Source organism: Haliotis asinina, chromosome 11, assembly GCF_037392515.1.
Source record: "Haliotis asinina isolate JCU_RB_2024 chromosome 11, JCU_Hal_asi_v2, whole genome shotgun sequence".
Classification (NCBI taxonomy): domain Eukaryota; kingdom Metazoa; phylum Mollusca; class Gastropoda; order Lepetellida; family Haliotidae; genus Haliotis; species Haliotis asinina.
The window spans coordinates 41,273,053-41,286,255 of NC_090290.1; the positions used below are offsets into that span (position 1 = coordinate 41,273,053).

Below are 13,203 nucleotides of genomic sequence, written 5' to 3' on the forward strand. Positions count from 1 at the left end.
TCATTTTCAACAGCTGATTACATTCGCTGAGTGTTGTGACAACTCGGATCCTACACGTAGAACATAAGTCACCTGTTCTGTTACTTCAGTTCTAGTCACATATTTGTAATTAGTGTCAGCATAAGAAAATATGTTTGTAGTAAAGTTTCAAGTCGGCATCTTGTAACTCTCTGGCTTCAATTATCGGTACACAGCGAAGATTGACTGAGTTTCGTCAATAAAAGCTTCTTTCACACATTCCTTTATGTTTTAGCAGGAAATTATACCTTTAGTTGAAAGGTATCTGCAAGCAATAGTGATAGTTTTGTGACTTAAAAACATGTTGGGGTTTAATTGGGGTGTGTGAAAAATGTGGCAGATCGCCGATCTGATCTGATGCGCCATTGAAATACTACACGCCGTTGTTTGAAGTGTGTCTAGATATTGCTCAACACCGTCTTTCACATACACCTTTAATTTTTATGAGGGGAATTTACCATCAGGCGAAAGGTGTTTGCTGGTAATAGTGATAGTTTCATAATCTAAAATAAATTGTTAGGACGTACTTGAGGTGTGTGTAATATGTGCCATCTCGCCGACCTGATCCGATCCGCCATTGAAATATTGCACGGCGTTGTTTGAGTGCTTTTGTTTCAGCTTCAAAAACTTCATTCACATACACCTTTAATTTCCATTAGGGGAACATACCATCTAGTGAAAGGTGTTTGGAAGTAATAGTGCTAATTTTATAATTTAAAAAAAATCGGTAGGGTGTTTTTGAGGTGTTGAAAAATGTGCCATCTCGCGGATCTGTTCTGATCCGCCATTGAAATAGTATAACTTTGAGTGTTTCTAGTTATTGCTCCAAAACCTCTTTCACATGCACCTTAAATATTTATGAGGGGAATATACAATGACCCGAAAGGTGTTTGCAGGTAATATTTATAATTTGATAATCTAAACATATTGTTAGGATTTATTTGAGGTGTGTGAAAAACGTGTCATCTCGCTGATCTGTTCTGATCCGCCATTGAAATACTACACAGCATTTTTTGAGTGTTTCTAGTTATTGCTCAAAAAACTTCTTTCACACACACCTTTAATTTCTGTTAGGGAAAAAAGTTCCATCTGGTGAGAGGTGTTTGGAAGTAATAGTGATGATTTTATGAATTAAAAAAATAATTGGTAGGGTGTATACATTCACAAGTATTTCATGTGTGTGAAAAATATGACATATCGTTGATCTGATCACTCATTACTACAAGCCAATGTTTGAATGTGTTTAGTCGTCCTAAAATTCATTTCTTTCAAATACACCTCTAAGTATTGAGGTGAATATTCTATCTGGTGAAAGTGTGAGGTATGACATATCTGATCTGTTCTAATCTGCCATGGATGCCTTTGATGCATTTGATGCTTGAATGTTTTAGTTCTGAAGCTATTGTTGATATTTGACAAAACTGCAAAGGACTTTTTAACGCTTTGTGATGGTTTTAAACTTTCTGTTTTTTTAGGGGGGAGTGACTGTGTCAGTTGACATTCTGTCAGTATCCATGCAATTGCGCACAAGCAGGAAGACATCTGGTCATCTTCATTAACTGCCCTCTTAAAAAATATAATTTCGACTTTGCCACGACCGTCCATTTGTCCATTATAGACTGAGTGTCTGTAAGAATGAGAGTGACTGAATCTACAACTCATTAACATGTGCTTAACTTTCCAAACTGTATTCCTGAAGGAAAAAGAAATAAAAATGTGTTCCTCCCTCGTCACATTTTTTCTATCAAAAATTAAAAATCAAAGTCTTACTCATCACTTTTGAAAAGAATGTGCCTGAGAAACATATTTTTATGCAGCCTAAGCATTCCACACAAACAGAAAACCACTGAAACATAATGAGACATTTTAATTGTGTAACAGATCATTTCAAATACATATAATAACATAATAACCTTTAGTTTGCCATTTGGCAATCAGGGCTTGCTGCCACTTGCAGTTTTTAAAGTCTGCATACCCATTTTGTTGAAATCAAACCAATAAAAACAAAATAGTCTTCATTGTAGAGAGTTTCACAGTCCCTACAAAATCCATTAGTGAAGTGTATGGAGCACAGAGAAGTTTACATTAGTTATAGACTGCTGACATTCCTATGCGGCACTGAATATATAATACTATGAAGTGAAACTGGAAGTTATCCTAACATGAGGGATCAACGATAATTCCTGAACATTAATACAAATTATGGGCAAGATGCTAGTTAAAAAGAAATGAGATCTAATTGACAGAAGACCACAAGGGCCTGCAGATAACTGAAACTGTTGGCCTGATACATTAACAACCGACGCTGGGCCTCTTGGGCTGGCGATCGTTTCGAACGCTGTATCAAAATTGTCACATAAACAGAGAGTCTTTGAACAAGGCAATGTGTAAACACATTCTCAAGTCCTCTCATTAATCCACACATGCATCATTCGGCGACAGGAAGTGTAACCAGCTTCTTGTGACAACATTCAGGGGAGCCTACTCCAATTTACCGAGTATTACTCCGGGAGATGCCGATAGTTTCCGACAGTAAACTGGTTGAAATACTGTTAAGCGCAGCCGATTTGCGCTGAGAACAAACCAAGTCGACGTGTGCAGTGGAGCATGACGAGGCACACGTTAATTAGTACAAATGGTAAGGAAAGCAAGCGAGTGACCAATCCCTGTTATAGAGTATCCCTGATTATATTCAATATATTTTACACGTTTGTTGTTTATCATATGTCAGGAACAATCAGAATTGTATCAATAGGAACTGGCTCCTCTGTAAAGGCAGGAATCTTGTTCATTTGGGTCTTTTTTCATAATCAGCAATGTATATAATATTACATATACCATGAATAAATAATAATTAATTGTTTCGTTTTTGGTTGCATGTAAGCTTTAAAGATAACCAAGCGGCTTTGCATTGTGCTAGAGAAAATGCTGACAAAGGTGTCGTCAGCCTTTCCAATGACTACACTCCCAGAGTGCGGCGGATAAGAAGTGAACTCGGGACATCAAGCAGTCTGGCATCCGCCGACCCAGAGTTGTACAGGACACAGTTTATGTAAACTTAGTCTGAATATACTATTATTCGTTACGCCGCAATACTGAGAATCAGCAGGCAAAGCTGATCGAGTTGGCATGGGTTTTACGTCACATCGGCATATATTTCAGCCATCTATAGTGACGTTACGTTTGCTATCATAACCATTTTTAGTCCAAGGTCCAAAGTGTTTTATTTTGAAAACATATACAATCATTACAATTTTATTTAAAAACAGAATATTTCATAGCGCCAAATACAAAGGCAATTCGTTATTTTCTCTTCCTGTAGGTACATGTAGTTTACAATCAGACACACGTACGCTCATTCAGGAAAACAGATTTTGTAGATTTCTCGCATCTCAGAGTCCCTGGCAATCGAAAAGTCCATACAATCAAGCAGAATATATTCTCAGTGGCGAACACTTCATCGCAAGACACACGCATGGGAGGTCCATCCCATGCGTTTTCAGCAGTACTCATGAGTTAACCGACTGTGGATAATATAACAGCGTCGTTTAGTTACCTCATCACGTCTTGACTGAAAACCCAAGTAGGTATAACCAATTGTTGGTTCCAGTTCATGGAGTTTATTTCTTCCTACTCGGGTGTCCCACGTGTTTTGCATAAGGTCACGAGTGTAAGCTTTTATAGTGGGTTTGAAGTCATTGTACGGGATCTGCAGTGGAAATGCGGGCTTGTCAAAAGCTGCTTTAGTTTCAGCATCGGCCTCTGTGTTACCTGCTATACCGACAACCAGCAGAGAATGACCTTACACTGGCTTTTGAGGTTGTCTATAAATGGTCGATGCTGACAAACGCTGACAAACGAAAAGCAAAAACTGAGGAGCAGTTGATATAAATTGTAAAGCTTGTTCACTAATGCCAATTCATTTTTATCAATAGAAATATGTTCAAACCAAATATTGACGCAAAAAATCAACTTACATTTGCTTCTTTTACGCCTTCATTCAAGAATCATGGTAGCTAAAGGAACAGTCTGGGCAGTGGATTAATAGGTGCATTCTATATTTAGTTCCTTCCTTGTTAACATATGGTTAGTTTGGAACCAAATATCCTCTATCCTTAGTTTGACATTGACCTTGAAATGCAATATTTCTTGTATGAAAATATCCAGCACTATGTTTACATCAATATCCCACCCCAGGTAGGGTTTGGGTGTTCATGGTTCTACGATACCCAGGTTTACTAGCGGCCCCTAGTACCTTAGAAGGGGTGAGATAATGTACATTGACACTGTTGGTCATAACTCCGATTCTGAAAAAAAATATTCAGATTCGGGATTCGAATGCCGAAAAGCGAATATGAACAAAAGTCAAAGTTGAGCCTAAAATATGGCAAAATGTTAGTTTGGGTGTTCATGTTTTTAAGATTTTAATCACGAATCTGAAAATAAAATATTCATAGATAAATAGATACATAGATAGATGCGTAGATACATACATACATAAATACATACATAGATACATACATAGATACATACATTGATATATAGATAGATAGGCAGATAGATACACTGATACATGCATAGATACATAGATACATACATAGATACATATATACATACATGATACATGATACATAGGTACATACACAGATACATGGATACATAGATACATAGGTACATACATAGATACATAGATGCGTAGAATACATGAATACATAAATACATACATAGACATATAGATAGATAGGTAGATAGATACATAGATACATGCATAGATGCATAGATACATACAGAGATACATACATAGATACATATATACATACATGATACATAGGTACATACACAGATACATAGAACTTCAGGATTTAAATCCCGAATGTGAACAAAAAATTCAGATTAGGGATTCGAATCCCGAATCTGAAAAAAATATTCAGACTATTCAGATTCGGGATTTGAAACCGAATCCCGAATCCGTTTCTAACTTCATGTTCCTGTTCCTGATCCTGAAGGTAAGGTGCTGTGATATTGACAATTTTACCTGCAGATATGCGAGTGAATTCTGAAAGCCCACAGGGACAAAAAATATCCCTCAGACAAGAAACAAAACCCTAGTCTAAACGCGCCATAGTCGTTCCGTCCGTTTTGACGATTTGAATGTGTAAACGTTTAACATGTGACAGTTTAATCTGTTGTTCCTGATTACTTGTCTGCCCACTGGCGACACCTGTCTGTAATTGCGGTCAAACTTGATTCGTCATGGGTTTCAAAATTAGCTATCGATTCAAAGTGCATCTGTTGCAAAGTAATGCCAGAACCTAACAACCAGGAATTTTCAGGTTAAACAGAAAACTTGCTTCAATAATGGATCTTGCATTTCACCAGAATATGATCATTGTTTGCAAAACCCAAACCTTTGCTTTGTTCCTTAAGGCTTCAATCCGCATTATTCCGGCTAAGTGGTGACGCTCTGTAAATAATCGAGAACGAACCATACAATCCAGTGATCAGATCGTGAGCTTCGATCTACACACATGGGATACGATGGCTTGTGTCAGCTAAGTCAGCTTGTCTGACCACCCGATCCTTTTAGACGCCTCTTACGAAAAACATGTATTGCAGAAGACCAATTCTATTCAACCAAGAACGCGCACCTGTTACATCTTTTGTAAACAAATTACAGTATTCATATGAACAATGAACAGGATTGGCAAACAAGGTAAGAAAAGCAAGATTTATGGATCTTTATACGACGTTTCGGTACGTATGCTTGCTCCTTTATCAGGTGAATGGTAGGTAGTTTCAAGGAGCTATATATGCATAGATGAGGCACTACAAAGAAAACTTGTTTAACAATGTTGAGGAATGAATGTGAACTACGAACATGAGGCTGGTAATGCACTAAATGGTAATTGACTTGATTGGATATAACACAAGAAGAAGCTGGTGATGCTCTAAAACAAAACGATGAAGAGACTAATGATACAATAAAGCAACATGGTAATGATGGAGTAAAGAATACAATGATACCGTACAAACAGAGGAAGGAAGGCCAGTTATGCAATGGCAACAAGAAACCAGTTGGGGTGGCGATAGGATGAGAACTGTGTGTTTACATAAGTGAGTCCCAAGCACATGGCAATTGACCTTCCTTCCTCTGTTTATACGGTATCATTGTATTACTACACCTTAATCGATGTATATGTGAACAATTTGAGAGAATCTGTTTCCAAAATATGTACCATATGCAAATATAAATACCCGGGTTGTTTGAGATTTTATCTGTGCAAGATTTACCAGGTAGTATATGTGTAATATCATCAGGATGAAAGTGCCAACGTTCTACAGAGCTTACTAAGAAAGAGTTAATGTACAGGGTTGCTCTTTAAAGAACGTTTTGTTGAATTTCTCAAATCACAAGTAAGCATGTTACATATATATCTAGATGCTTTATTGTGTATCACTTTATGAGAAATATTTATTTTTGAGTTTCTTCATGCAGTTTATTATCGAGTGCTGTTTCACATTTAGTTCCCAGAACATCAAGCACCTGTTACATCGATTGTCTGACGACATGGGGCGTTACCATTTGCGCTTGAAATTAGTCACATCACGCTGCATATTGCAGTAAGGATCATCCTTCAATTCATCTGTCCTGGTACGTACTGCCCTTCATAACATATGGATGGCACTTGTATTGATAAGGAACCTGTCTGTCTGTCTGTCTGTCTTCATGCAACGGTCAGTTCTTGTGTTTGAGCTCCGCTTCTCTCTCTTTCTACTTCACTCCCTCCCTATCTAACTACTGTACTACGTATGTATTTGGTATGTGATAGCTTACTGAATATAAATATAACAAATACAATATGTATATGAATGATACTTGTCATGTATTTCCGGTCATTTGGCTTCCTCTGTGTGAGAGAGATAAATCTAACCGATTTGTAATTAATGTAAAACTGATACCAAAACGCTTTATCTGTAACTACTTATAATCAAGTATTCAGTCTTATCATGGTTGAGTCATGAGTATCTTGTAGAACTTCGGCACCCGTGAAGAGCCACCTTCTCGTGGTGGGTTCTTCTTAATTTTAAAAAAAGCAAATGTTTTTTTGTGTGAATCGCAGTCTCCTGGCAAACTTATACTTCAACTACGTATTGATGTTCCTGGTGCTCTAAATTGTTTTGACCCGTGAAGGTCCGGGGTAGAACATGCCTTCAGCAACACATGCTTGCCATAAAAAGCGACAATGCTTCTCGCACGAGGCGACTAACGGGATCGGGTAGTCAGGCTCGCTGACTTGGCTGACACAAATCATCGGTTCCCAATTGCTTAGATCGAGGCTCATGTTGTTGATCACTGGATAGTCTGATCCAGACTCGATTATTTACAGACCACCGCCTTACAGCTAGGATATTGCTTCGTACGGCATACAATCAAACTCACTCACTCACTCACTCACTAAATTGTTTTGCCGATGTTCTAACAACCATAGCCAAAAGACATACCTAAAAGTATTTCACACAATTCCAAAACCCTGGCTTAACGAATAGTGCAAACAAGCTAGAAGGGAAGGGACAATCAATTAATGGCCAAACTTTTAAAGGACAGCAATTCCAGGTCCGATTGAATTCTACCCAGTCTGGTAATTACAGACAGGGTCATTGTGTTCCACAAAGCTGTACATGGTTTAGCACAGCAGCCAGGGTGCCTGGACTTCAGAGGATACCCGGTCTAACTGCACGGAACAGGTTGAAAGAGATTGCTCTGAGAGCCAAGAATTCCGACATCGGGGTTGTGCTACGTCGTCACCATAGCGCTCAGCATCTCATTTATCTAAAACTATCCACTTGGTTTTACAGATATTACCTTCCTCTAAACTGGTGTAAAATGTCATGTACTAAAATCTATTTGTGGACGAGTTATATATGTTTGAAAATAGAACATTTTGGTAACAGATTTCTCGTCTATGCGTTTCTTTTTGGGTATAGTATAGTAATGCACTGTTTCATTTTTGTTTCAGGAAATGAAGAAAACGAACAAAACATGTTTCTTTCTCCTCTGTGTATCATCACTGCTGTGCTTCATCTGTTTCTCACAGATGAAATATCTTGTTCCTGATCACGTCTTGAAACATTCTGGGATGAATATGTCAGAAAAGAACCTCACTCGTCAGGCTATACCGATTTTTGGCCGAACTGTTCAGCAAGAGGAGACACATCAGTCAGGTCAGTTTGGTGTCGTACAGGATGTTGTACTACCAATGGACGCCTTGGTGGATAAATACATAATTTATGAATGTAATTCTCACTGCGGTGGTCTGGCAGACAGACAGAAAGGTATCGTTACATCTTATTTAGTCTCACAGATGTTGAAACGGAACTTTGGATTATTCATGAGAGCCCCCTGTGAGTTTTCAAAATTTGTCATTCCAAATCTGGTGGAATGGAGGATTGAAGAGGCAAAGCTTAAAGGTCGGAGTCGAGAAACCATCAGAGCCATTGATAACGTACGGCTTGGTAGAGAAATGGAAAACAGTAATCTGGAAACGATGTATGACAAGGACGTCACTTACTACATGGGAAATAGAGATTACACTCCAAGTCTCATGAAGAACCCTCTGTTTTCTTCGGTAAAATGGGCACAGAACAAAAGTCTCCATGATATCTACAGAATTGCATTTTCACAGCTCTTCCGATTTGCACCCAAAACACAGATAAAGTTCGATTCCTTCAACGCTGAAGCAGAGAGAGCATCTAAACAGTTAATTTGTGCACATCTACGAATGGGGAAGTCTGAAACAATACCCCGTGATGCTCCTAAAATCACTTATCGGCCTGATCTGGAATCGGTTGTCCTGTTCTTGAAGGAACAAGTACAAATGGCTGGTTCGTGTAGAGTGTTCATCGCAACAGACTCAGATGAGGCCAGAGTTGTGTTGAAACGAGCATTTCCTGAACACTTCATCGAAATTAAAGGTCAGATAGTTCACATCGACCGCCTGACAAAAGGGGTTGATGCTTGTTCTGGCATGGAGAAAGCTATTTTAGATGAGTATATCCTCTCAACGTGTAACACTCTGATAATGTCGAAAAGTGGCTTCAGCCGAATGGCTGCCATTGTCAGGGGATCTGACAAGAGACTATTTTTGGCTTCCCAGAAGAACATAACAAGAAGCGAACGATTAGACCCGTCACCCTACAAAACTAACTTTGTTTCCGGACACCGGAAAACCTAACTGAAACAAAATGGAAACTTCAGTTTCAGGTAGGTTTCCGGATCGTTTCTTTATGTTTCCATTAAGTTTCCGTAAGGTGGAAACCCACAAATTACCCACAATCCGGCAGGTCTCCAGTGAATTTCCGTTACCCAGATTCCAGCATGGTCTCCAGTGCGTTTCCGTAATCAAGATTCCAGTAAGGATCCAGTGAGTTTCCGTTACCCTGATTCCCGAAAGGCTCCAGTTGGTTTCCATTACCCAAATTCCCATAAGGCTCCAGTTGGTTTCCATTACCCAGAATCACGTAAGGCTCCAGGTGGTTACCCAGATTCGTAGGAGGTTCCATTGGGTATCCTCTACTTTCAGTTGGTTTCAGGTATTTACTAATTCAACAGTATCAGTAACCGAGAATCTGGCTCCACTGTATTCAGTACGTATAACATCTGTCCACATTAAATACGCTGGACAAAATAAGCTGGGGACATTAGTATTTTAATGATTTTATCAGCATGTCAACGAATAAGTACATTATTCATAATGTCAAAAGGACAAGGTATGATAGAGGCCCTTATTGGCCCACAACATGTCAAGATTATCAAAATTTTACATGATAATTTCAGCATGAAAAGGGCTATATTAATTGTTGAAGTTACCTCCAATTGCATTGTTACGTTTTTATTGTTGTTAGTTTTTCTCTTTGAAGACTTCAAAGTTAACATGCTTTACAATATCTTCTAGAAACCTACATTTTCAGATTTTCAGAGTGATAGAAAAGTGTGAGCAAAAGCATGACCCATCCCAGTTTCTTCAACACATATGAAGAGAGTAAATTAGAATGCACACCCAAAAGTTGTGGTGGGTCACGCTTTTGCCCACATCAAAATCTTTTAAAAAGTACATTTTTTCGGTTTACGAAATTGCGCCATACAACATCTCAAAAAATAAACATTGACATAAAATAACATCTAGCAGATGATGAACACAAGCAGATGTAAAGTCATACATACTTGTAAAGTGTTATACTAGTATATAAGCTTTGTAAGGCAAAGGAATATGTAGCCTAATGGTTGCAATAGTGGACTGTTGGGGTTTTTTGTTATCAGGTTGTGGGATGTTCAAATCCATGTAACTTTTCTTTCTTTTTTTAAAGTTTGTTTATCAAGTCTACAATGTTTAACTTAACTGTTTCACATCAAATCCAAATATTGTAATTTTATTTAAAGTTTGGTAATCTATGTTACAACGGTGTCGAAACAAGCTTTTATTAACATCATGTAATTTTTGTCTTAAGACACTGACCATTCCCCTTTTTATGTTGGTCTAGTTGCCTTTGTTCCCAATATTTTAAAATTCATATTTGATATATTTTGATCTACTTTAGATGTATACACTCTTGAATACTGCAGTTCTTGACGGTGAATCAGAAACTGAGATTGATGACAGTGTGAATGAAGAGTAATAGTGGATGTTTTATATCTTTAAAGAGGATAGGTTGTGAATAATTACTCTGTGAGGTCTTTTGAATACTGACTTTAACACTTGCATGGTGTTAATATGAACCTGTGCTGACAATGAAATTTCACCCAAAATGGGCCCCTTTGGAGTCAAGGCCTGTGATTTTGTGCAACATGATTGGTTATTCTTATAACATATGATGATTGAGATGCTAACTGTATATTTGCTAAAGCTGGTTGTAAATGCTGACTTGTAACACTTACTAGTTAAAAAGAATCTGTGCCCAAAATGTATCTTTACCCAAAACAGGCCCTTGTGATTCTTAATTAGTACAACACGATTGATTATCATGCTTACATGTTGTAAAACTGACCCATGGATTACCTTTGCAAAGAATGCTGAGAATAATGATGAGTGGCTTTGGAGACACAATTGTCAAGTAATTGAATTAACAGTAGTTTGCAAACCTAATTTGACCCCTTGAGGTTAAAACATTATGACTGACATTGCCATGTTTTTCAGCATGACTACCTGTTGTAAAACTGCTGTAATTTGTATGTAAATAAAATGACAGTTGTAAATAAGTCATTATGGCACACTGCTATTTCAGACTACTTGTTAATTTTCATGGGAACTGATAAACCCATTTTGGGCCCCTCTGCAGTGAAACTACACCTCAGAACATGTAAGATATAGCGTTTTTATGCAAAGCTAACTTGTCTCTAAACAAATAACATGTTTTCAGTCAATTCTGTTAGTGGGACAAAACCACTCTTATAATATCTTGTCCTTGTCGATTTGTTTTTATTCATTTTTATGACACCATAAAATATGCTCAAGAGCACTGTACGGACGCACGCACCAAAACATCCGATCCAGTTTACGGCGAAGTTGTTAGTGAACCGTTAGGCATACAAATAGATCATGCCCTAATCCTACCAATGTAATTGCCTCATTCATGCTAAGATACATGATTAGTAAATGTACACATGGCTGTTCTTATCCATGGATAAATTATATCAAAGATATTTCAAAAACTTGTGGTATCCGCATTGTTTTGAATATCCACATCCTTTTTCAAAAGAATGGTTAACGACAAACGTGGTTCTAATTTTAAAGGACCAGTGTTTACAGTCATGGAGAAGTGACGTTCGTGATTCCCCGAAAGGTGTTTACTATTCGATTATTAAAGATTTGCCATGTTTTGGAAAGTATTTATTTACTCACAGATAACATTTTTAAACAGAAGAGGGTCGCTGGTCGAAGATTCTTCGTGATGGGAGATTTTGTACATTGTGTAATTCTCAACAAATTGGCGATGAACTCCATTATAGTAATTATTTTTATAAATCGCCTAAAATGTCAAAATATAACCAACTTGTTAGGAATACTAAGATACATGTCCTGAAATAGCTGTCAAAATTTCGTAACATTGTGTACGCCATCTTGTATTTTCTAAACTAGCCACATTAAGAATCCGTGCATTGTCAAAATAACGATGTCAAAGGTACACATAAACGTTAATGGAGGGATCATGAGGCCACAACAAGTGGGGAGGAAGTCAATCACAATGACGCCACGAGTCCACAAGCGGGACAGGGGTCAAACGACCATGTCCCAAGCTCGATAACGGGTATGTCGACCATCGGCATTGAGAACAGCAGCGCATGGACGACGCATAAAGCCTGTCAAACGTGCAAGTAAGGTTTGTGGGATGTCATGCCAGATTCTGTCAAGTTCTGTTGGAAGGTCAAGGACAATCACCAAAGGAGTTCTTTCGCGTGCTGTTGTTCCACCCCAAATCATCACGGAGCCACTACCAAAGCGAGTCCTCTCCAAGACGGCGGCCAGTGAATAACGTTCTCCCATGCGTCTATAGGCACATTCATGTCCATCCCTATGGGAAATGTTAACGCTGGATTCCTATGTAAAAACACCATTTCCACACAAAAACTATTTCGGCACCACATTCGTCGAACTTGTCGACGACGTTGTGTCAGGATAGGTCGTATGGCGTGACGTTGTGGTCTGATCCCGTGATGATGTGGACGTTGTCAAATTGTGTTGGGGTAAATACGGTGAAGTCCTGGGATTGTTCGGGCAGTCATCACTGCAGTCTGAAACCTGTGACGAAGATTGGTCACCCTTATCCACCTGTCCTGTCTTGGCGTTGTTTGTATTTTTGTATGATGAAAGCGGAGGGTACATCGCGTTACGTTTGTTCAATTTTCGTTCACCATATGTCACAAGATTATAACTGGGAGGACCAGTTTGACTCTTTCGATATCACTATCCCCAAAATGGTTATTGGGCGGATAAAATTGTAAGTTTGGTAGACTTAATATGCTCCAAATGTTACATTTGTATGTATTTTTTTTTGTTTCCATTGAATTTTGATGTTTCGCTTTCACTTCCGTATCATGTGTTGGAAGTCACCTTGAAAGGTACAAGTACATCATTTTGCCGAAATTACCACATGGTGAGTGCCTGCTTTTCATTATTCCCAGTACGTGTA

At 38.3% G+C, this 13,203-nt stretch overlaps 1 protein-coding gene across 1 annotated transcript; it reads left to right on the forward strand.

Annotated features, from left to right (window-relative positions):
- Window positions 1–5,000: 5,000 nt before the first annotated feature.
- Window positions 5,001–9,251, forward strand: LOC137255429 (uncharacterized). The gene is made up of 2 exons (XM_067792872.1): window positions 5,001–5,024; window positions 8,037–9,251. The coding sequence occupies exons 1-2, from the start codon at window positions 5,001–5,003 to the stop codon at window positions 9,249–9,251; spliced, it is 1,239 nt and encodes a 412-aa protein (XP_067648973.1).
- The last annotated feature ends 3,952 nt before the right edge of the window (window positions 9,252–13,203 follow it).

Coding starts and splice junctions, on each gene's coding strand:
- LOC137255429 (XM_067792872.1), top strand. CDS start 5,001: ATGTTCCTGTTCCTGATCCTGAAG. Junction 5,025..8,036: donor TCCTGTTCCTGATCCTGAAG/GTAAGGTGCTGT, acceptor TTTTTGTTTCAG/GAAATGAAGAAAACGAACAA.